The sequence below is a fragment of the Haliaeetus leucocephalus genome, unplaced genomic scaffold (genome assembly GCF_000737465.1).
Source record: "Haliaeetus leucocephalus isolate CR32 unplaced genomic scaffold, Haliaeetus_leucocephalus-4.0 Scaffold473, whole genome shotgun sequence".
NCBI lineage: Eukaryota > Metazoa > Chordata > Aves > Accipitriformes > Accipitridae > Haliaeetus > Haliaeetus leucocephalus.
In genome coordinates, this window is record NW_010972909.1 from 5,579,095 (window position 1) to 5,603,662 (window position 24,568).

At 42.3% G+C, this 24,568-nt stretch overlaps 2 protein-coding genes across 7 annotated transcripts in view; one reads left to right on the forward strand and one right to left on the reverse strand.

Moving 5' to 3' along the window:
• Positions 1-6,643, forward strand: part of LOC104836652 (C-type lectin domain family 2 member B-like) — a 6,842-nt gene extending 199 nt beyond the window's left edge. Inside the window, exons 2-6 of one of the 6 annotated variants that reach the window (XR_774863.1) lie at positions 817-900; positions 1,609-1,793; positions 2,903-3,003; positions 4,675-4,899; positions 5,814-5,893. Coding sequence is in view for 4 of the 6 variants with exons in the window: in XM_010575347.1 (XP_010573649.1) it covers positions 817-900; positions 1,609-1,793; positions 2,903-3,003; positions 3,452-3,680 (599 nt within the window). In the remaining 2 variants the exon portion in view is untranslated. Of the gene's footprint in view, positions 1-816; positions 901-1,608; positions 1,794-2,902; positions 3,004-3,451 lie in introns of all 6 variants that reach the window. The other 5 variants (XR_774862.1, XM_010575349.1, XM_010575347.1 and 2 more) reach the window with 5 other exon arrangements.
• Positions 6,644-9,618: 2,975 nt separating this feature from the next.
• On the reverse strand, positions 9,619-23,846 carry LOC104836653 (killer cell lectin-like receptor subfamily F member 1). Its single transcript, XM_010575352.1, has 9 exons — positions 23,766-23,846; positions 22,250-22,450; positions 16,256-16,333; positions 15,742-15,893; positions 15,044-15,142; positions 14,087-14,227; positions 12,920-13,071; positions 11,453-11,565; positions 9,619-10,786 (listed from the first exon to the last, which is right to left on the reverse strand). Exons 4-9 carry the CDS (start codon positions 15,770-15,772, stop codon positions 10,654-10,656), a joined length of 669 nt encoding a protein of 222 aa, XP_010573654.1. The 5' UTR covers positions 15,773-15,893; positions 16,256-16,333; positions 22,250-22,450; positions 23,766-23,846; the 3' UTR covers positions 9,619-10,653.
• Between the last annotated feature and the right edge of the window lie 722 nt (positions 23,847-24,568).

Consider the following 24,568-nt stretch of genomic DNA (forward strand, 5'->3'; position numbering starts at 1 on the left):
ACGGCCCTTGGGCTGGCGGGGAGGCGGACGGCGCCCGAGCTGCGGGGTTGTGAGACCCACCCGAGAAATGGCCGGAGGTGCCGGGCGTGGGGCCGGCTGGGAACCGGCATCCCCCGGGGGCTCGCCTCGGGCGCGGGGGGCGGGTAAAGCCGGCCGGGAGCCGTGGCTCTTCGCAGAGGCCGGAGGCTGGACGGGCCGGGCAGAGGCCTGCGGTGGCGGCAGAGCGACCGCTCGTGAGGGGGGACCCCCCCTCGGCCGCCTTTCGGGGCCGCCTCGGCCCCCGCTGCTGCCCACGAAGTGGGACACGGGACACGGCGCTGGCACGTCGGTGGGTCCTTCCCAGCCCCAAACCCTGAGGGGAGACGGGGAGAAAAGGAGACTCCGAACGGCTGTCACTGCGGGATAAGGCTGGATGTTCCGCCAGAGAGGTTTTGGGCTCCAGAGCTGATGGCTTATTTCTCTTATCTGTGCTGTGTTTCGGTATGAGGGCAACCTCAGACTTAACTGTCTTCACCCTCGTTTCTTCCGTGCTCATGTCTTTCTTTTTCGACCACTTTGGAGTGTTGGGAACTACCTCACTCTTAGGTTAAGTTCTGGATGATGTAACTAAAATTCAGAGTTCTTGTTAGCGAAGTAGCTTTGTGATAACCAGCTCAATGTCACAGGCTTTCTAGTCTTCAGCTCTGCTCCCAGCCTGCTTTCCATGGAGCGCAACTTTTTTGGAACAGCTTCGTGGGTCCTGGGCTCTACTCCCCTGACAGCTGGTTGTTGGGCTTGGGGTTTTTTTTGTTAAATTCCTGACATTTCTTTTTTCAGGTCTATTCTCAAATATCTGGTTATGGCGAGGTGTTGCTGGAGTCCTTACTGCTGCCGTCATTTTGATTTTGTGTATTCAGTTTGGTAAGTGTGTAAATAATTTTAAAAGAAAATATAGTTAGCCTTAGAAATTACCATAGTTTTGGGTTGTCAGAAGTCCCTCAAAACCTCAAAAGGCTTATTCAAAGCTTACCTTATCTCAAAGTTAAATAGATGTCTCATGACACATTGTTTAAAATTGTGAGCAAGTGCTGGAGAAATTACTCCACTAGTTGCAGTGGCATTAGGGAGTGCTTGGTTTAGTCTTGGTGTACTTCTGGCATTCAAGTTTATAACCTCACTGTTGGTCTTAATCCAAGTTCAAGAAAACAAACAACAAATGGAAGATTGTTCTTTGCAACTAATCTTCTAATCAGTCCTTCAAAAAAATGGCATATATAAAATAAACAAAGCTATTAACTCATCTGCAAGGAAGCAACACATGCAAAAACTATAGTTGTCAGAAATATATAAGTTGTAGAAGAATCCTTGGAGGATACGTTATTATCACCTTCTCAGCTACTTCTGCCAGCCTGCCCCTGATTGTCACTTTAAAGGTATGTCAGCAACTATAAGGGTGCAGGAGCCAGAGTATATAATTAGTTTACAGTAATTATTTCTGCTGGGCAGGAGTAATAATGCTATGGCCAGACTTTGATGATTTTGATGATGCAGTCAGAAAGCAAGCTAAAAAGCTCAAGAAACCTTTTCCAGCTGGAAGAAATAGGTAGATTGCTTTTTATCTTTTCGCAGTAAACCGTTCCTCGGCCAAAGATTTTCCTGTCTGTCCCTCCCTGGAACTCTGTCCATCAGGTTGGCTGTATTTCCAGAGGAAATGCTACTACCTCTCAGAGAGCGAAGCCAACTGGAACTCCAGTCAGAGCCTCTGCTCTTTGTACAACGCTTCCCTCCTGGTGATAGAAAATGATCAGGAACTGGTAAGGGAACAAAGGGGGGTCCTGGTTTCACCCCATCTCACTTCTAGGGAGCTGCACAATGAACCAGTGTGTTCTTCCAGCCTCTTAAGCTGAATGGTTTGGAAGCTGATGCAAAGACCGTGACGAGTCACAGCTTGCAGAAAGCTGCGTGCCTCCTCTCCCTGCAAACAGCAAACATCAGTTTTAGCAGTTGACGTTTTTGAAAACGCCCGAGGCCTATCTGAGTTAAATTTGGTGCTGCTCACAGCTATAAATACTCACACTGAAGGCAACTACCAGGGTAAACACTGTTGCATCTCATTTATCTTTAATCAGACAACGGTTCTCTCTTAGCAAGGTAGGCTAATGACAACCAAGTTGGTAGATATGTTAGTCTTGACCTTTGGAATCAGGAGATGATTATCCTAACCACAGCTTTTCTGTATTATACTACAGTGTTAAGAAAGATTCCACCTAGTGCAAAGACCTAGGAGAATATATTCTTCCACACCTGTTAGAGACCTTGATATTTTAAAACAGCCTCTTTCTAGGTCAGTCAGCCCTATCACAGACACCAGTATAATGGGTGTACTGGGTGCAGATGTCTGTTCTGTTGCACACACTGGGGTAAGGGTCTTCCTTAACTAATCCCTAAAATGTCTTCCACAAGTCCTTGCTAGCTCATAAGAAAAACTCAGTGCGATGAAGACATATCAGCGATGGAGAAATGCGTTAGCTGCAAAGGCATTCATCGTTCTTTGAAGACTTTCTTGTGGAGAGGCAGTAGAATGATGCATTCGCAGTTCCATAGCAGTTCTTAATATTCAGTAGTATATTTGCGTTCTCATAGTTGGCATTTCTGTCACTACAATATCTTGAGTGCTGCAGGGATCCTGTCTCAGAATGAGTCCATTTGATTTCTGATCGAGTTGTAAGTTCTCTTTCAGTTATGTGGATCACACAAGATCCAGATGCTGCAGTACTCTGTAGATTTAATTTTTAATCTTGTTTCTTCTGGGAGAAAGGCAAGATCATTGTTTTGCTTTCTAGCCCTGGATCAAAGACTTTGTATTTTGATAACTGCACTGAACATGCAAAATTTCTTTTCTCATACGGGTTTATTCCTACAGAGTTTTATGGTGAAGATAACAAAGCAAGACCCGTGGATTGGACTCTATAAAAGAAATGAAGAGTTCTTTTGGGTAAATGGGAAAGCATTAGACAATAAACTGTAAGTCGATGTTGAGGGGTTTTGCTGGTGATACTAGATTATAGGGGAGTAAGAAAGGATAACTAATACAGATCTAGACAGTGACTTGAAAGAAGTATCTGTAACAATGTTGAAGGGATGACTGTGGAGAGAGCATGGAATACAGTGAAGATTTCACATAGCATTGTTAAAACTGACGGGCGAAAGTTAGGAGGTAAATCCGCAGTGCCAGGTTCTGAAGCAGTATGAGACAGGAGCTCATGGTAACAGACAGTATAGCAAAGTGAAAGCTAAACAAGAGATCATCAAGATACCAAAGCAATGGGGGGAGGAATGGAAGATTACAATAACACAAATTCCTCATTATAGAATATATTTTGCAAAAGTGCAAACCTGCATGCAACCTGCATGAGGTTTATAGCAAAGATATTTGGAAGGCTTCTAAGAGGTGTTTTCATACTTCTTATAGAATATGCCTACAAAAAAGGCTGCTGGAGGGAAAGGTGAAGCTGCAAATTTATGTTGCAAGAGCTGTTCTGTGCTCGTGGCCCTGTGTTCTATCCCACCGGTGTCAAGTGTGGGACAGTTTGTTCCTCCCACCAACAGCTGTCCCATCTTCTCAGAGACTGCTTCTTCTTGTCCTGGGGCAGCTGCCAGCAGGAACTGGTAGAATTACCAGTGACAATAATAAGCATTGAGATTTCACAAGGCTGAAATTAATGTAAGAAGTGGAAAATTTAAATACTCTTAAGTTTGTGACATTAACTAGTGGTGCGTGACTCTATTCAGTTCATCCCAAAGACTTGAGGGCTTGATCTGATAAAGACCTTGCGTATTTAATGAGATGTGAGCAGCACGTAGGGATCTCAAGTTGAAAACTGCAGTCCTTCCTGCTCTTGCTTATCCCCTGACTGCGGTACAGACATCCACTGATGCTTTTATTTTCAGTGATGAAGTTCTTCATATTCTTAGACTTCTGCCTCTGTGCTTCCTCAAACTGCCCCTCCTGTCCTTAGAAGGGTGAACACCTTGATGTCTAAGCTCAGTTGCTGTTAGAGTCCTGTGAACCCTGGTGGGGATTTGTCCCTTGGCTTTTCCAGAGACCGTACTGGTTCAGTTGGCCTATTCACAGAATGCTGTAACACTTTATTTGAAAACAGAGTTGGCAAAGGAGACCCTTACCTCTTACATAGGGACACCTATGGTGTGGAAACTGAGGATCGCTTCCTGTTTCCCACCACCCCCTTAACCATAGTGCCGTGTTCGGTGCTGAGGAAGAGGGAAATGAGAGAGGCATTTGTTTCACAGCTTCTGTTGGAACATTTTAGCTGTATAGAAGGATGTGGAAGTCAAACGCAGAGCTAGTCTTGATCGCGTGGCATCCTTGAGAAGGGCAAACCTGAATTCCAGTCTCCGCTCTAAAGGGCGTATTTCACATGAAGGAGCACTAGACAAGATGCTGGCGTACTGCGAGTCCTAGATTTTGTGTTCTGGGGGCCAGGTCCCATTAAAAAAAGACAACCTTTGTGATGTTCTCTTCAAAGCGCAAGCTATCATCTTCCTACAATGCCTTGCCTGTGGTAAATCAGACTTTGTACAAAGAGAACCTGTGATCCCTGTATTTCCCTTTGCTCTATTGCATTATTTGATTGTGGGTGTCGAAGTAATCATGTCTTTCATTCTCCCTTACAGGATTGAAGTAAAAGGCTCTGGAAACTGTGCCTATCTTGAGTCAAAAGGAGTCTCGGCCTCTGGATGTTATTTAACCAGGAAGTGGGTCTGTAGCTTGAATATTAGCTTAGCACAATAAAGGTGGCCAAAGCCACCACCCCTGACACTTAGCGCTCTGATCCGATGTCTGCACAGGCTATGGCTATACACTGAGACCTGGGAATGCGTCTCAGCTCCTGCCTGGAGGTGAATGACTTTTCTGGTAGCCAGAATTCTCCACCTGTGGAGGAAGCCTCTGTTTTTTGAAGATACCATTTAAAAGGCTTGCTTCAGCATCTTGATAAGTCATTTCCTTGCCCCATTTTTCTAGCTGCTGCTCAGGCTGCAGTTTCTTTTTGTTGTGTATTTCTTCCATTAACTCTTCTTTTGTAGGATCCTAAGCAGCTGGTCTTTCTTTTCCCTCTTGGTGTGCAGTTGGAGGTATTTGTTCTGCTTTTCCCTTAGCCAAGATCTGTGTGCAGGTGTGAGTTGTGAAGTGGGTCTGCCTGAAGGTTAGCCAGTGCCTCTCAGATACAGAGTGATGCTGAAATAAGCACCGTTCTTTTAGACAGGATCATTGCAGATTTCACTCTTCTGGTTTGATGGGATATGTCTTGTGTGACTTCTGCATTGTATCCAGTGTTTTCATACTGTTATTTTACATGAATCTTGTTAAATTAACTTGACAGTATTATCATTGGGATTTATGTAGCTGCACTGCACCTCAAGTTCTCCTTTCCACAGGACTTAGCAAAAAAAAGTCAGAATAGATAGAGTATTTATTGGCCTGAGGATCTGCACTGATGGGGAAAGCGTTTGAACAGAAAAAGTAATAGCAAAGCTGCAGACACTAATGTTGTAAAGTTAGAAATAGTCCTCAGTGCAAATAGGCAAAATCATGAGTAGAGAATAAGAGAATTAACAGCAAAGGATGTTTCTCCATGGTTTCCTCATGTCCTGTGCCTGTCAGAGCGTGAGGCTTCCGAGCAAGTGGTACATTTCTGGATGCACAATCGGTGTTTTCTTCCATGTGTGACAGCAACACCCAGTGCTGTTGGATTGCTATTAGCCTGAACAGAATTAGGGGGCAATGCAGCTGAACTCTGTCCACTCATGTCTAGCAGGTAACCTGGAGATTAAAGTGCCATTTGACCCAGAGGAAGCAAAGCGGCTTATTTTCCTGGAAGGGCTGTTGGAAATTCGCATGTGTAACAGGGCAAAATACTTCTCTGCTCGGAATAAAATCTGGAAAATTAGTTTTCTTGTGATCTGGGTGCTACAGAGCAGCCTATGGACTCCGTGGGACTTCTTGAAGGAGCAAGTGGAGCCATTTTTGGAGCAGTCACTAGAGTGCACTGTAGTTCCAGGAAAGGGAAGAGAACCGTGTCTTCTCATTTTTTAAGAATGTAAAATTGCACCATGTTTGACAGGTTATTTGGAGTGTTGTTGGTTCGTTAGGGTTTTTTGTCCTATTTGTAATTATTTTTGCCTTCACTGTGTTTTTATGCAAATTTAATTGCTGTCTAGTTTTGTTCAGCACCTTGTTTATGCCTTCATTATTTTCTGTGACAATAGGACTTTTCTGTAACAGGACCGTGCAGTATGGATATTGTTAACAACTTGTGACTTTAAGACTTTTATTTGCATAGGAGCACTAATTTTGCTGAACTACACTTTTTTTTTAATTGCTTGTATTCTTTATAGGCACAGTAACAGGACTCTACAGTATGAATAGCCTAATAATCTATGTGTTAATTTATATGTAACTAGTTGTGGGGGGAGATTATTCTGCATTGTTTTTAAATTAACTGGCTCTGAAGGATATGGTTATGTGCAATAGTCCTGAAAAGATACTCACTAAATACCTTTACAGAGCCTCTGAATTGCAGTGGTTTGTGTCTTAATATTGTCCCATTAAAAGTGTTTTTCAGCTCGGGCCCCATTTGGGGGGCGGGGGGAATAATCACCAGACCGAAGCAAAATAAAATTTTCAGGTTTCAAATATGAAAAGATCTTTAATCATAATGTTGGAGTTGACATGAGACAAGACATTTGACCCAAAAAAGAATACACTTCACTTTCTAACACTTCTGACACATTTTCACACTTCAAAATGTGTCAGACTTTTAAAAAAAGCGTTTAACTGAAACGCTGAAGTACTTCCGTAGAAATGCTGAAATGCACGTAATGAAACACACAATACAGTAACTTTGGAGGGAAACGTGGAATTCTCCACAGTTCACTTTTGCAAAGTTTTCCAAGTATTTGCATTAGATTAGAATTACTAGAGGTACATTCCACAAATTTGGTAGAAATGGTAAGGGGTAAGGAGTATTTGCGTACTGTGTTGTGTCTTAGTGTTTCTTAATGAGCCAATTTACCTGATTGTTTCCTTTAACTACAAAATAACGTCGCTCTTAGGGGTTTTTTCCATCAGTGTCATCTATGGATAGAGTCCAAAACTGGGAAATTTTTGTTCTTAAAGGAGGTTTTGGAGAAACTGTGAGCACAGTAGATTATAATGAAAGTTCTTTTGTAATCTGACTCTTAAGGGGTGCAATTAGCAGCTTCTTTAGTATCCAGAGTCTGTCATGCTAAGAAATGGTCAAGCTGTGAACCCACTTTGCTTGGAGCAGGGTTTGATGAAGTACTTCACTTCCATGGCCATTTCTTTTTTCTTTTTTCTTTTTTTTTAAATCGGTGGAATTGCTCAAGATTTAGTGGCTGCTTAAAATGTAGGTGAGAGCTTCAGTAAGGCCCTGCAAAAACATGTTTAATTATATTAGTAATAGTGAGAATGCTCAAATACTAGATGTTTCACGAATATTGTTAAAACCTAAACACCACAACCAATTTTAGAGAAGACAACTCAGGAGTTTAAGTTTTTCTTGTTAAATTTGGCGTGGCTCTAGAAACATCTGCCATAAAAACAGCAATTCAGCAGTCATCTCCAATGCATGGAGAAGGGTATGCTTTAAGTACCCTGAAGTTACATTTTCTCAATGGTGAATATATATCTATATAAAAATATAGATATTATAGAGATATGAAGATACATATATTATAGATATAGATATAGACAGATTTATCTTACTCATTTCATACTCTTTGCTTCTCTGCGTAGAATAAACAAAGCAATCCTCTTCCCTACACGCGTGCTGCACTGAGTTTGGGGGATTTTTTTGGTTATTGTTTTTCTAACATGAGAATAACAGCAGTTTCTCAAATGAGTTTTTGGCTGCTGATGCCACATTCTGTAGCGTAAATCTGTGTTGTTTTTTTGTTCGAAAGGAAGTCAGCCATGCTGAAGGTACGGTTCACTTTTTCATCTGTAGCCCCAAAGTCCCGAAGAGCTATCGTGCTTGTGGCTGCGGAATGCAGCAGGCTGCGTCCCGTGCTTGGTGTCTCCTTCCACTGAAGACCTCTCTGCCTTTTCAACTCTCACTTACACATACCTACTACTTTCCTGGCATCTCTGTCAACCATTAAGTGAGGAGTTACCCGTCAGTGTCCGTAGGTGGAGGGCTGTCAGTCTGTTGGTGTTACCGGGTTGCTCATGAGCATTTTGTTCCACAGCTGCAGTCATGTGCGCGCTGAAGCTGTGGTACTTTACGCCAAGAGCTCCTGTGCAAGTGTTATCTGTTGGTTACTCATCACGAGTTGCTAGATGTTAACCACAGCTCTCCATAGGGTCAGTAGTTATCTAGTGCAGGTATGAGACAATGTACCTGGGAAACTGCAGCTGCCTTTAATTATGTGTATTATAGCAAAGATGAGCTAAAGGCTCTACATTTCAAAAGCCACGTTGGACTTGTTGCTCTCTCTCATTGCTTTAATGAGAGGACTTTAATTCCAGTCTGTGCATTTTTTGTTAGAGTAGTAGCTTGGATTTTAATGTTAGGGGGTTTTTTGTTTTTTGTTTTTGTTTTGTTTTTTTCTCCAAACATAGCTAACCCCACATGGCTAGAGTAAAAGTACATTAAATTATAGTAAAACTCTGGGAACTTAGAATCTTCCCCTGATTGGCCCCGAAAGAGCCTTGAGGTCCCTTCTGCTATAAATTATTGCATAATTCTATGAAATGAGGTAAGAATTCAGCTGCTTATTGTGGAAAGCATAACACAGTAGAGTTAACTTCAGGGGCATTTGAAGAGATCCTGCCTGAAATTGAATTATGGCGGGTAAAATGAAAATTTACTTAAGCAACCCTGTCTGTAAGCACGGAGAAGTAGATTTTACACCTTTGCAAGACAGCAGTATGTAAGTATGAGAGTGCCTCAGCTGCTCTGCCCCTCAGCCTGAGGATACGAGACTAGAGATTCACAGTTTAGAAAGGGGACTAACCTTTGAGCTTTCTGAATATTAGCTTTCGCGTCAGAAGTGTTTGATACTTTTTTCAAAGAAGAAGTTGGTTCAGTTACCAGTTGAATTGTCCCACCTGTCGTGTAGGTAGGACTGAGCTGTCCCATCCAGGAGATGGGACGGGGCTGAGGCAGGTACGTCTTGAAGAGAGCTCACGCAGAGGCTGAAGACCCAGAGAGCCTCAGGAGAGGCTGGTGAGGACCCTTAAGGCCTATTAGAGCACTCAGGGCCCTGGCAATACCCAAGAGGAGGTATGTGATTCACAAACAGGAGGAAAACATTATTGTTACATCTCCGCTTCCATTGTCCCCTATGCTATTTTTTTTTAATTTCCCTCTTTACACGTGACTTAATTTCCTCACTGTTGCAACACAAGTCGCCGGAAATATCTCAACAATGGTGCAAATATCTGCCTTGCATTTCGTCACTCTGATTGCAAAGGCACATGCTAGCTACAGATCTAGAGGAGTTATTACCTTTATTAGACCAAGGTGTTTTTAAAAGTTACTACCTTTATTAGACTAAGGTGTTTTAAAAGCACAAATGAAATGTCTGATTTCTTAAAAAACAGGTCATGACATTTGTTCATTTTTTTTCAAATATATGAATCTAATTAAGGCACTAAGTCAGACTGCTCTTAGCATTTTTGTATTCTAGATCCAGAAATAGCATGTACCCATGACACTTGAATGCCCAAGTAATGTATTTATTGAGTACACCCACAGGCATTAATTTCATCACCTGTTAGCTTCAGTACCGCTTCATCATAACTTCCAGGCAGTAGCTATGGTTCCACATTAAAGAATTTGCAATGTAAAGGGACAAAATTTAAGTGGAAAGGCAGGCTATCATCTTCATTTCCTTGCACTGCAATGCTGTCTTATGGTCCAAGCCCTTTCCCTAGTTAAGAGCTTTCTTTCAGATCCAAAGGTTCAGCATCAGAAGAAGATGGGAGCCAGCAGCTTATTAACCACAAGTGTTATGAGTCACTTCATGCCTGGTTTGGTGTCTGTATACCCAGTAGCTGTGCAGATCAGCTCTGAATAAGTAGAAGACACTAATAAATGCATTTTTCCCAGCCGTCGAGTAGCTTCTGTAAGTTACAATTAGGCTGTAAGGAAAAAACCCCACAAACTTCAGAAAACACTAAAATACTGAAACCCAAATAAACAGTGCCTCAGTCAGCGGCTGCCTGAGGGGATCTATATGACAGCAGTGGGCTCTGACACACTCTTCAGCCCCCGCAGATGGCATCTTTCCTGCACATCACACGGTTCATGTGCACAGTGGTCATCCCCATAGGAGTACCTCTTCTCCCCTGCCCTTTCCTCAAGGCAGCTGCAGCCAACGTCTGTCCGTGGGGAGGCTCAGCACCCCTAAATCCACATGTGCTGACTTGCAGTCCTATTGTGTGACCTTCACGCTGATGCCTGGCAACTTCAGAGTTCCCTGTTTGCATCAGACAAAGCCTTAGGGAGCACAGATCGGCGAAATGCAAATTTCTGTGCAAGTCTCATAAAAATATTTACATCACATGTTGTTTTATCAGTAAAATGGGTCTTCCGACAAAAAGCTCTGCCTGTTGTCCGACAATTTGGCTCAGAGCACCAACAGAGTTGCGTTCTTCTTACAGATCCACTTCTTTAAAGTCTGGCAGTTATCTCTTTGGATCATGTTTTTTCTTCTGTAAACAGCACAGTTCTTGTCATGCTCAATTCTATTTATAGCTATCCTGGTGAGAGAACAAAAGGAATGCAATGAGTAGTCAGCTTTAAATTCAGTACTTGATAAAAACATTGATAATATCCTGAGTGAGGGGTTTTGGTGATGCCCATTCAGTAACCCACTGAAGTACAGTTCCTCAACAGCCATGCACAGGTGGGATGGGTACCCACAGCAGAGACTGCTGGCTGCTGAGGGACGGATGCTCAGGAATATTAGTGTAAGAAGGATGAGAAAACCTCCACGTGCAGCCACAACGCTGAACTGTAATGGTAAGAGGGAGGGGAAGGACCCTTCAGCTGCACAGATCCCAGCATCCATGCTATGTGACAGGCATCACATTCAATGGAGGCAGTCAACACATGGTCTGTAAAGTGAGAGTTTGTTGACAGTGATTTTAGGGGGAGAAGTGTGTATTAATGTCCCTCTGCATTAATGCATACCTGAACTCTGACTGTTGTTGGTCTTGCAGGCAGAAAACAAATCTGTTTTCAAAGGTTCCCAGTAGGAAACAGTTAACCTGGAACTGGCCATGAAATAGACCCTGAATGGGTGCCTGAGGCTGCAGGACTAGATCTGTGCTTTGGGAAATTAGCTTGGACTCAGAGTTGTATTGCCGTGCAGAGTACTGTACCTTCGCTATTGCCAAAGACACCCTCCCCCCACAAATCATCACCTGTTTTCTTTTACTCCAGTATCTTCAACTGAACTCCATTGTTTCTTCATGTCTTGAGCCTTCAACCCAATCCAGATATATTTGGTGTCTTTCTCTTTATTGTCTATAAATTCCTGTGGAACAAGTAGAAGCATGTTACCCAACAGCAGAGCTTTTCTCCTGTGCTCAGGTCACTGTCCTGTCTCAGGCACAGCTTTTCGTGTAGTCCCTCACATGGAGAGCAAGGGCAGGGATCCAGCCGTGGCAAAGCAGCCCATTACAATGGCCCATACACCTGTGACCAGCCACAGAGTTCAATTCAGGCTGGTGCTCAGGCTGACTAGCTTCCCCGTCAGCTGTCAAAAAACCCCTCAGTGATGCTTCTCACCCTAATGAGCCAGGTTGCAAAGCCTGGTCTTTAAGGTAAAAGACCTGTTCCTCAGGGAATGATGAGTTTCTCAGAAGAGCCATTCGGTGATACCTTGCTATTTGTTTTCCCAATGGAAAATGAGGAGGAGGTTTGGCTGTTTGAATTTCCATTTAGTGGTTGAATCAGACGTCTCTTCCCAGAACCAAGTGGTAGAAATGGGTGGGAATTCCTCAGCATTTCCTTCTCCCAGTCAAAACTACTCTGGCTTCCACACTTAGAATCATAGAATGGTTTGGGTTGCAAGGGACCTTAAAGATCATCTAGTCCAACTCCCCTGCCATGGGCAGGGACACCTTCCACTAGACCAGGTTGCTCAAAGCCCCATCCAGGCTGGCCTTGAACACTTCCAGGGATGGGGCAGCCACAGCTTCTCTGGGCAACCTGTTCCAGTGCCTCACCACCCTCACAGTGAAGAATTTCTTCCTGACATCTAACCTAAATCTACCTTCTTTCAGTTTAAAACTGTGACCCCTTGTCCTATCACTACACTCCCTGTTAAGGAGTCCCTCCCCATCTTTCCTGTAGGCCCCCTTTAAGTACTGGAAGGCCACTACAAGGTCTCCCTGGAGCCTTCTCTTCTCCGGGCTGAAGACCCTCAACTCTCTGAGCCTGTCCTCATAGAAGAGGTGCTCCAGCCCCCTGATCATCTTCGTGGTTCTCCTCTGGACCCTCTCCAACAGGTCCATGTCCTTCTTACGTTGGGGGCCCCAGAGCTGAACACAGTACTGCAGGTGGGGTCTCATGAGAGTGGAGTAGAGGGGGAGAATCCCCTCCCTCATCCTGCTGGCCACACTTCTTTTGATGCAGCCCAGAATACGGTTGGCTTTCTGGGCTGCGAGCGCACATTGCTGGCTCTTGCATCTCTTGTGCTTCTCCTCTTCAGCTCTACTGTGTTGACGGTCTCAAAACAAGATCCTGCCTGTGGAGGGTCAGATGCTCTGCACTGGATGGGGCTCTTGCCTGCCTGCACACTTGACATCTGGGCTATGTTCACTTAAAGAAACATCTGGCTAAGGCAAATGCCTGTCACACAATTTTAGGGCTGCTGCAAGACTCACCATCTCAATTTCATCTTCAATGACAAGAAGCTGGGATTTCCTGGCCAGACAGTTTCTCTGGCTGTCATCCCAGCTTACAGCATCCTCGGAGAAGTAGTAACATCTTCCCCTGTGTAGTTGCCACCCGGGAGGACAGAGCTCACATGTTGTTCCTGTGGGTGGAGAGAGGGAATCGTTAGCTCGTACGGTGACTTGTTCCAGCTGCGTTGTAGCGTTTTACATTCACGTGCCTGGCTGGCTGGTCCAAAAGCAGCCAGTCCCCACTCGCAAGCATGGGTTCGCTGGGTGCAGAGAGAGGTTTGAAGGCTCTGGTGCCACTCTCCTCCTCAGTTTCCCACTCCCTTGCCACGGTGCTATGCGCTTCTGCACTCCCACCGCCCAGCATCGGGCTCCCCACGTCCCTGTGCAGCTGCCCAGTGGAGAGCACCGGGAGGACCGAGATGGCTGCAAAGACACTTTTGGTCCTCCCACATGCAACCCTTGTGAGGAGACACTGTGCAATGTGACGTGATGTGCAGTGTGTGGATTGGACGCATGACGTAACCGGAAAGCACAGGCACTTAGATGATGTCCAAACTAGGGAGCTGGAGAAGGAACTGTGTTAAATAAGGGGAACACTGCTGTTCCCAGGTCTACTTTCCATTTCACGCAGAACATCTGGGTGGAATGTCCCCCACATTTTCTGTCTTGGCTTACTCTAATGTTTCAAAGTAACGTCATTACAATCAGTCCTTAGAAAAGCATTAGCATTTGCCAACAAATAATAGATCCACAATAAAAAGACCAGGAAGGTCTTCCCCTGTCTGATCCTTGTCAAAGGATAGGAAAGCTAAATTCCCTCCCACTATTTGTGAACAATTATTGTCTGGAAAGTGTTCTCCAGGACAAGGGGAGGATCTACGATATATGGCATTTCTGACAGCAGCTCCTGGCCAAAAGAAATGTAAAGAAAGTACCGCAACTATTTATACCAGAAGAGGAGCAAAACTATTGTCATTAAAATGTTAGTTTAGATCCCATCATCACTTCTATGCAGTAACACCATGCTCCCTGGGTAGTACCAGTGAGTTCCCATAAACTGCAGGATGTCACAGAAAAGGGAACAGAGACAACAGAAGTGCGCCCACAACATGACCTCCGTGCTGTGAGAGGACTAACTTTCCTCACCCTTTCCATCTTCACACAGTTCCTCCATGAGCTGTTTCAGGAGCACTGCCGAGACAGTCTTCTCTGAAAAAATGTCATTGCCAGTGCTATTGAGACCATACTGGGACAAACCTTCTGACTTTCCTGCTCCGTCCTTCAAAACTTGGGGGGGAAAAAAAAAAAAAGAGGTTATGGTTAACAACAGGGCCAAGGAAATGTAGTCTTTATAGCCAGTGTTATACTCTGTGTGAGGAGATGTGTGTGTATACATTGCAGGGGTATACACATTCAGTTGTGGCCATACTCAATGAGTGTAACTGTCTGGCAAAGGGTGTAGTTGCTGAATAATACAGACAGTACAGGAAAAGAAAATAAGCTTGTCATTTTTGATCATTGGATATATACAGAATATGTAATATTTTGATGAAATTTCAGGGAGGGTTGGGAGGTATGTATTTTTTCTGAAGTTTTTCAAGACGTTTCTCTCAGGAAATGAGTATCTTCTCTGGAACAGTTCTTGTATAATTGGAACATGCTGTGGATTATGATACTACTAGCACCAGGGAAGTCTGATTAAATGAAATGATCTGAAGTCCCATTTTTATTTTATTTGTTCAAACCTACAAAGTAATTAAGTTAAATGGTCTCAAAGTAGCATCATGGATACAACTTTTAACTTGTAAGTCAGGAAGGCCAAGTGTTTTGATTGTCATAATGATTTGAAATCTGCTTCTACAGCCTTTCAGCATCACTGATGACAAGGTAGACTGCAGCAGCTCCCCTTCATCCGCGCTATATATGTTAAATGACAGGCAGCGAACGTTCCCTTTGGAATGCTACATTTATTTTCCTGTATTTGTGTATAACTTGACACTTTTAACGTGACACTAAGGGAATTTTTCTTTTGGCATCCCTCTGCTTGTGAGGTTTAACGATGTCTGCGACAAAGAGATGAAGCGGGTGGTGGGATCTACTCACATCGCGTGGCTAGTACGGCTGTGGTGCCTAGCAGGGCGAGCACAAGGACTCCCAGGACCAGCGCCACGTAGAACCAGGCTGAGCACCCGTGTCGGCAGCCTGGAGGGAGGCAGGAGGAAGAGCAGCTTAAGGTCTTTGCACTATTAAAATTAACAGTGCCTTTATGTATGCCAGTTTCTTAGGTGGAAACAACAGAGTAATCATCTGCCTAAAATCAGTCTGCTGTTTGAAGTATGCTGAAAATTTGCATCCATTTTGCATACATGAAAATGAAGTTGAAAGATCATTTTCTCAGCTAGAGCAAGTGATTTTCAGTCAATCATTCCATTAAGAATTCTCCCTTTCTCCTTTAATATTTTCAAGCGTTACCTCCTCCCACCCATCCACCCAGACCCTGCAAGACCCTGCAGAGCAATTCAGGGGGAGCAGCAGGGACGGTCTGTGGTACGTTCCTCCTCTCTGGTCACACTCTCCTGTGTTAATGTGCTAACTTGCCTGAACGCACAGAAAAGGCAAAAAATCCCATACTGACACCATAGCACAGTGACGTACATCTGGCCAAGCACCTCTCCAGCCGTTTGGCATTCATCAGCCTGTGAGAGTGACTCAGGAAGAGGCAGGACCCGAGGAAATTTGGGGTCAGGGTGCCATTTCCACAAGCCACGGAGTTGCACTTTCATAACTGCTGTTTTCCTGACCTTGCCTGCATGAGGTGAGCAACTGCTCCATTCTCCGGCTGCCTGAGATATATTTTGTAATGTTCCCTTTCAGCTCACAAAGTTCTGTGGGCCTGACCTTGTCTGGCACATGTCCTTCAATACGGGGAGAGTGGCAATCATCAGTGCACAAACTGCAAATAAAGAGCTGGGTATTACGCTACTTCCAAAGCCAAGTGTGTCCCTGTGACTGTTCCTGCAGAGACGCCTACAGGAGGGTTCCTAAAAAAATGTGGAATTTTACTTTCCTTTGCTAAATTTTCAGTGTAGGGCACAAAGGCATTTTTAAAAATTATTTTAAAAATCTCTTTCAATGTTATTTTTACAAGGAAAGTGTATAATCTGAGAACCCAGTGAAAAAACATATGGAGTGATACATCAGTTCTTTATTGAGAGATTGTACATACTGACTCCTGATAACAGGTTTTACTGTTGGGTAATAGGAAAGACTAAATCTATAATTAGTAACCAACAATCAAACAAAATAGCACGCTACCAGAAGCGGAAATCTCTGATCTGCTGTTCCCGTTGGGTTTCGGCTTCACGCGCAGCTCAGCGTACGTGATCATGTTTCCTGTAAGAAGTAGGGAAATGCTGACATTTGTGGTTGTGCAAGCCATTAAGTGGAGAAACAATAAAGAATTACACAGAAGACCGAGTCTGTATAAAAAGGGGCATGTGTTTCCAGAGCTGCTAGTTCAGCTTTTTTTTTCTTTTTTAAGAAACAGCAGGCAAGATGATGACTTATCATTTCCTGCTGCTGTCAGGAAGTAACTAAAAGCCTCCTCCATAATCTTTGGCTGAACTACTTGGGTCCTGTGTGGCTGGACCAGGAGGCAGGCAGATAGACTGAAGGATGGGTAAGACCTGGGTACTATCTGTAGCAAACCTCTCGTTTGTTGCTAAGCCATCTCAGGAGGTTTCACAGGGGCTTAAGGGGCATCAGAGCCGTGACCTCTTTGTGGAGCAGGGAGATGATTCTCGGGGGCATTCCTCTTATGTCAGTGTCTATGCCAGGGTATTACATGATGCCTGTAATAGCAGAGGAATGGATCTGATGGCTGAAGACATCCCTTTGCAGAGGCACGTTGCCAAAACAAAACAGAAAAGCCATTAAAATAGCATGGTGTGAGTTAGATGCGCATGGATCCTTTCTGAACATATTTTCAATTTTGTTTCTGCGGGGTATTTTGTAGAGCTGCTGGCTGGTTGTAGGAAAGATATTTGGACCTTTGGTTGACTGATCTTCTTTCCATAAACGGTGAGATTTTATCAATCTGAATCAAGAATAAGCTTCTGTGCTACAGCCTTAGTTTGTGATCGCTGGGGCTTTTAAAAAGAAGCAATTTATGTTGTATAAAATCTCACTGATCAGGGGAAAACTTGGCAGAAGAAGAGAGTGTCATTAGGCTAAAATGAGGTAGCATTTGATATAAGAATTGCTGAAATGTGGGAGGTTTTACGGTAAGAAAAATACTGAGGACCTAACTGGCAGTTAAGGTTTATTTATACAGGTAAGATGTTCTGTGCTTTAGAGAACCTGACATAATGCACTTTGCTGTTTGTTTTATTATAATTTATTAGTTCAATGAACTACAGAAAATTTGTGAAATATGTTTATCTGTATAGATGAGTAACTGTTCACAAAAAGAAATGCCCATAAGAGTTTTTCTTCTTAGAATGTAAATATTTTTCAAAGAAGAACAGTCAGGACTTTTAAACTTTTAAATGCACTAGCTCTATAAATGGAGACACTTCTTCTAAAATACTTACTTTAGAAAATCTGCTACTATTATTAAATATTTTCTCTCTCAATAAAGGTCCAGTCCGTTAAAGAATTTCTCTCAGACTGTATGAAAAAAAAATGTATTATCCCCTCAAGTTGAATATTAAAAAAAAAAGATTACTTCTATTACAGTGTGTATTGGTGCGTGATCATTTGAATATGAAGTCCTCAGAATTCAGCAAGTGGCTCTAAAATACCACGTAACCTTAATTTTGCCGGATGCTTATGTACCCTCACCTAGTTTAGCAACAAGGAGCCCTGTTACTAGACGGAGATCTCTGACACTTACTAAAACTGAAATTTCACTTCATTTCTGTATGCAAATTGTCAAGTGCAGAAAGACACCTCTGTTTTCCAGAAGCTTCTGCTTGGTGAATGTGCAGACAGGGAGTTCTTCTGGCAGGTGATGCCCTCCAAAGAGTCAGGCTTTACAGCCATCGGGCTCTTGCGATCAACTAGACGCCAGGTTGAGCGTGAGCCCATGGTGCACCCTCATCATCACAGCCCACGCAAGCTGCGTCAGGAGAGCCGTGGCCTGCAGAGCAGGGGAAGTTCCTGTGCTTCTCCACTTGCTGCTGCTCCGGCCACCCCTGGAACACGGTGTCCAGATGCAGGCCACCCCATTCAGGGGGGATTGGGGGAAGCTGGAGAGGGTCCAGCAAAGGGTGGAGCTGGTCAGGACCTGGAGGGGCCGAGGAGGCTAAGGAGGGGAACACGAAGCTAAGGGGAGAACTAATGCTAGCCTACAACTACTTGTAGGCAGGTTTGATGATGGAGTTGAACTCTTTTTGGTTTGGTTTTTTTTTGCTAGAGGAAAGGTCTCCTATTTAATCATTTATGAACCACGACCAGGTGACTCTCAAATTATTCTTGAGTAAACTAGGAAGTGAAAACTGTCTGAGCCTTTCATTAGAAAATAGATTTCCGGGCTTTATTTATCCTTGCTTCTATTTTTGGAACACTTTTCTACTTTTCAACATCTGTTCTGAAGCATATGCACCATAATAGCACCTGCTAGCCCACCAAAGCTTGTGCACAGATAGTACCACCTACTAACTCCTCCTCAACATGCTCTGCTAGAGCATCCAAGAGTCACCTTGTAATTCAGAGCACCCAAGTAGCAGCTGAAGTCCAACTGATTGTGTAACAACCTGGTATTGACTTTCCCGTTGGAACAGGATCACAACAAATCCCTTTAAATCACTTTTCTGGGTGCAGCCTCCCAAACTTACAGCTGCAGACATTTTCTATAGCTACGTTGTGTTAAACATTATTTAACAGTTTGTCCAGTCTATCAAGTCTATCACAATAGTTTTCAATGAGTGAACTTTCCTTATCATTAGACTGCAAACTTATAATGCATTCTTTGCAGCTGTGCCACCAGTGATTTTTATATCTTTTTCTTTATCCTCATAAAAGACATTGAACAGATTTTGAGATAAGAACAGTTATTTGGGACAAGTCCAAGAAACTCTGCATGATTTGACCAAGCCAAATCCCTTTCTTGTGGATGAGGAAAAGCTAAAAAAAAGACGTGGGCGCTGGATCTGTAAAGGGACTTTCATTCTCAAATCCAAATTTTACATATTTAAAACACCTACTCAACTTCTAGAGAACCTTGGCAGAAGTTCAGCTCCCCGCATGTTTACCTTTCGTGTGCACCAGATCTTAACAGCAGCTATACTTCAGCAGGGCAAATTACCTATGCCCCCCACTCATGTGTTTTAGTATCTACTCCAGTAAATTGCATCTAATGGTCTGAAAGTTGCACAAAATGCAGCCAGGAGGAGGTGGGCATGTTCCACTTTCCCATAGACTAGTGATTTGAAGTCATGCCTAAAGTCTGGGAATCTGCCACTCACAGCATTCATCTGGGGAATTTGCAGTGGTGATTAAATCCAGCTCTCCCTCCTCCGTAGTGAGAGTTTTAACCATGCAGTGGTTTCCATCATGCCCATCTTGAAGCTATTCTTTTTCTGCAAGATAGTCGGGCATCCCTGGCCAACAGCATGACAGTATAAAATCTGGCAAAGGGAGGGATGTGGCTACTAGCCATCCTCCAGCCGACGTTTCACAGCGTCGGGATAGTGCCAAAGGGAGAGCTAGTGATGCTTGCCACAGAGAGTCCCATCACCTTGGAGCTGAGACCCTCACTTTGAGAATCAGCTTCGAACTCCTGCTCCAAACTGGAGGAAGCCTTGAAACCTCTTCCTGTAGAGTGGGACATGCTGTAAGTGTGTTTGGTAGGCAGAAGCTGTCCTGTCCGAAGCAGCCTTGAGCCCAGTCCATGTAGGAGAGAGCTCCTTCTAGCTTGCCGAGAAGAATCTAACTCCCAGAAACAGCTGACCGAGCAGCACCTTGTGTCATTGCTCTGTCCTATTAGATACTTTGGGCAGTTCCTAGCTCACCATGCTAGGATCCCACACTCTCCTCCATTCGCTGTAAAGAAATGCAGGGCATCTCAGCGAGGGTCCACTCTGCAGTGGGGAACCTTGACACTAAGCGTTGCTATACTTACACTGAACTTAAGTCTGTTTCTGCTCAACGTGGCCATCACATTTCAGGATTTTTTTCCTGAATTTCCTACCAAGTTCTTAAAAATTACAGAACTAATTCTGTGGAAAAATTGCATATTCTCCCATTCTTCCTATGGTAAAATTGATTCCTTACTTTTTGAAGAATTTCTTGTAATAGAAGAACACTCACTAGCTGGGTGAGTATGTATGAATTTTGGTCAAAGCATTAACACTTCAAGGAAGGAACAAGCAACTGAAATTGTTCATTTCAATTTTTAAAGCATGGTAATATGGCTCAAGTTCTTGTCTATTTTAATAGCAATAAAACCCATGTTAGTATATGTTAATGATGAAGACAGAGAAATAATTGTCATCAGGGAGATACTTCTAGCAGGTTCTATACTGATATGAGGTCCAATATTGCTTAATACTTATTTGGTGCTTTTTCCATTTGTGTCAAAGTAAGTGGAAAATAATTGCTGATAAAATCTGGAAACAACAGAAAGGTTAACGAAACAATAAATAGACAGCCATAATGACAGCCCTGTAAGTTCAAACCCAGTCAAACAAAAGGTGTTTGAGTACAACCAGATATAAGGGTGGGGGAAAGTAATACTGGGAGTTATAAACAGTGAAGGAAAGATTATTTAAGAGATTTTTGTCTCTGTATAATTGAGACAGCATAACTGAGACTTATAGTAATACTGGGTGCATCTCTGGTGCCCATAGTTTTTAAAGGAGATGGAAACACTGGAGAATGAAGAGAAAAACATCCACAAAAATAATTAGAGTTCTTCGGAAAGTTAGAGTGAAAGATTTAAAGGCAAAAGGATACTGCGGCTAGTAACTTCATGTGAGAAAATACTGAGTGCTAAAATCTGTTTGACAAAGGTTTAACAAGAACCATCTAGATGTTAATGAGAACTTTCATTGGAAATTAAAGCCTGGCCTATTCGAATTCAACTTTTCCTTTAGACAGCATGATCAAGGAACATTTTTGGATGTGTTCAAATCAAGATTTGATGTCTGTCTCCCTTTGCAAATAAATTATATCACCTTAGAAACTGGGTAAAATTCCAGGCAAACCCTCTGTGCTTTGTGTTCTACAAGTTACAGTAGTACAAACAACATCCATTGATGCATGAACGTGCAGTCTAAGGTAGTATTTTCTGTTAGATATATAAGAAAGTGAGATAATTTTTATGTTTTAGATACAGGTCTTGTAAAAACATAAAAAAAATATTTTTTTCCATCATTTAAGTACATGCATTCAGAGCACCATCGTCACTATTAATCTACATTGTAAGTAGAGCATCTTCTAAAAATGCTCATTACACAACATTGTTTCCATAGGTAATTAAATACATTAATTACTAATGAACCTTGAAACCATGAAAATATCATCTTACTCTGACCACAAGCATTTCCTATTTGCTCATAGTAAGAAGTTGTCATTCATATTACCTGTGACCCAGAATTTTAACAAAATACTTTCATAAATGAATTACATTTTTTTCCAAGTAGGGGAAATTTTGTTTCTGAAAAAAAAATTATTTTAAATCATCTCCTTACACTGAATATGGACTTAATTCTTTGTCTTTTCTTACAAATACATGAAGCGATCACAGACTGGTAATGTGGTTCTGGGAAAATCACTACTGGAAAATTAAAGAGGAAGAGCAGGAAGGTTTTAGGAGTCATTCAGTACTTCCTTCAGTGACAGTGACTGCACTTTCAACCACTACCAGTTTTCTGATTTACTAGTTAATTTACTACTCTTTTTCCATGAATACATCATAAAATGCATTGATCTGATTTTTGGACTAGGTAGTAATTTGGTGAAGCCTATTCTGACAGATTTTTTGATCATGTTGTTCATATAAAAGAAAGATTATGCTCGTTCAAAAATGAACAGTTTTTGTTTCTCATTCTGTTACTTAAAACAAGGGGCTAGAACTGAGACACTACTCCATAGTGATACTGACTTAGGAGTAGCTTTGCTGATTTGTATCTCGTGAGGAACTCTTGCACCATTTGCAACTTCTCACCCTTCCCGTGACTTCTGCATGCAGCATTTTATAGCAACCTTCTAGTATTATCCAGTGAAAATTTTTAAAATGAAAGAGAGTGAGAGAAAGAGCACAAGAGAGAAAACAGTGTATGCCCAAGTGCTGGTTAGATGTTTTACCTGGAACTGAAGTCCGAGAAGGAACGTGTGATCTTTCCCTCGGTAGCATTGCCACGTCCGCATATGTGATATCACCTGCCATTGATGAGCAAGTCCCTCTGAGTTATGGAAAGAGCTGGTTTAATACAGTGGGTTGCATCCTGTATTAGCTTTGCCTGCCTCCAGAAGTATACATACGCTGTGCTATGGCTTTGAGGAAGGCTGAGAAACAGATAAAAGGAAGGAAGTTACTTCTTTCAATACAGCTTCAAAGCCTATTTTCAGCCACCATTCTGTCTCTTCTTGTGTGATCTCTTGCCCTTCAGAACACAGGAGAAAATGAAGATTAAAAAACATTCTTTTTGTTAATATAAAAAAAATTCTTTTTGGCCAAAGAGAGCAAAGTTTCCAAGGAATACCCCAAAATGGACTTACACAAGTACAAAAGCCTTGCTGGTTCTCATGAGAATAGCTAAAGCACTATGATCTGTGTTGTGGATGTATTATGCTCATGTGCATGACCTTACACAGCCTATCCACTTTAAAGGAAGATAATCAAGGTATATATCGGTACAAGATGTTTTTGAGCTAATGTAACTGTAACCCCACTTAGAGCTATAAAAATGTAACTGAAATTCTAACCTGCTCCATCGACCAAGTACTATAATGGTTTAACAACTGAATTTAGATTATATTAATGATGCATTAAATTTAACTCAGAATAAAATTAAAAGTAATGTGATCAATGCCTTTTAAGTGAATGTTTCAATACTTCACTGTAACAGTAGTTAGGAGGACCAGCGCTGCTGTTTCTAAATTGCTTGAGCTATTCCCTGCTTGACCCAGCAACTCCACAGGCAGAAAGCCTGAGTTGCCTTTAACTCTTTGTTCATGGCCCACGTGTTTGCTGCAGGATATTTTGATGACAGTGGTTTTGTCTTCTATTTTGGAAAAAAAAAGAAAAAAAAAAAAAAAGCCCCACAGATTTGAATTGAAACTTAAAGCCCTTCCAAAACCTAAAAATACTTTTCAGAATGCACAGACATGAAGTCCTGTGCATGCAGAGTCCTGACATTTCCTGCTAAGAGCTATGCTATTGGTTTTGTGCTTTATTCACACTTTTAGAAAATTCCTTTAGAGTTCCACACAGATATGGTTTACAAATCTAAATTGTCAATTGAAGATAATGTTTCTGTTCTGTGATATAGCCTCTTTGCCTTTTCTGTCTACAAGACTACAACACTCTAGATTAAAATGAAAAAAAGTTTGGTTTTGTGATCTTATATTACTGATCTTTTCCCTTCCTACTTTCAACATTGGTAACAGTGTTCAGTGCAAAACAAAAAGGTTTAGGGAAAAAAAAATGAACCTTTGATAGTCTTGGAACAGATTACTCAGAAGTGTCGCTCAGGTACAATTTATATGCAACATATCTAAATCATTGTTGCTCTATCATCAGCCACAAAGTGATCAGTATGCAGATGTGGATACTGTTAACTGGATACTGATAAGGTGTGTTTCATTGCAACCTACATACCAGCAATATGACTGGTCCTAATGTGAAACAAAACGTTTGTCCTCTGATTGAATCAGTTTCCATTGCTTCCCCTTGAACTTCTCACCATCCTTTACAGCAGGATATTTAGGCTCTGAAATGAAAAAAAAAAAAAACAAAAAACCAACAACAAAAAAAACCCAACCAAACCCCACTTCCCTTATTTGTTTTTTTTTTAAAACTTTAGTCCATTAAGGAGAGCTAGAAGGCCAAACGGGTTGCTTGAACTCTCAGTCTCTCTTTCCATCACTGCATATACACCTAAGCAGTCTTTTTTCACATCACTCCTTCCTAAATGATTCAAACCCATCAAGATGTAATCATGTATAGTTGGTGTAAGCATGGGTCTTTTTGAGCTAGTGGAAAAAAACACTGTTTCTATTTTAAGGGAACATGTCTCTCCTCTCCTCTCCTCTCCTCTCCCCTCCTCTCCTCTCTCTCCTCTGAAAAACACATTTCCAGACACAAGAGCAATCTCAGTAAGTGTGCAGTGCAGACCAGGCAATTACATCCTTTGTGAGCTAGGAGATTCTTATTTGCCTGAAGAAAATGATGACCTCATGCAGTTATTTTCCAGATCAAACTTACAAAATAGCCATAAGCGGTTGTGGTTCTCATTTTGGATTTGAAATCTACATGCTGTGCTCCCTGTAAGGACTGATAATGAAAAGGAAGGTAACTTTTAATTTCTAGAAGGAATAGGCGAGTAGAAGCCTTTGCAAGACGTTTTTCTTGAATTCTCTCTATCCTACTGGAAAACTATGATTTTTTTCTTACTTTTAAAA

Bases quoted from the DNA above. Each gene is read 5' to 3' on its own strand.
- LOC104836653 (XM_010575352.1), bottom strand. From the start codon at position 15,772: ATGGAGCAGTTGCTCACCTCATGCAGGCAAG. The intron at 14,228-15,043 runs GTGAGTAGATCC...TTCCCCCCCAAG, and splicing joins AGCCGTACTAGCCACGCGAT to TTTTGAAGGACGGAGCAGGA. The intron at 11,566-12,919 runs GTGAGTCTTGCA...CTTGTTCCACAG, and splicing joins TTGAAGATGAAATTGAGATG to GAATTTATAGACAATAAAGA.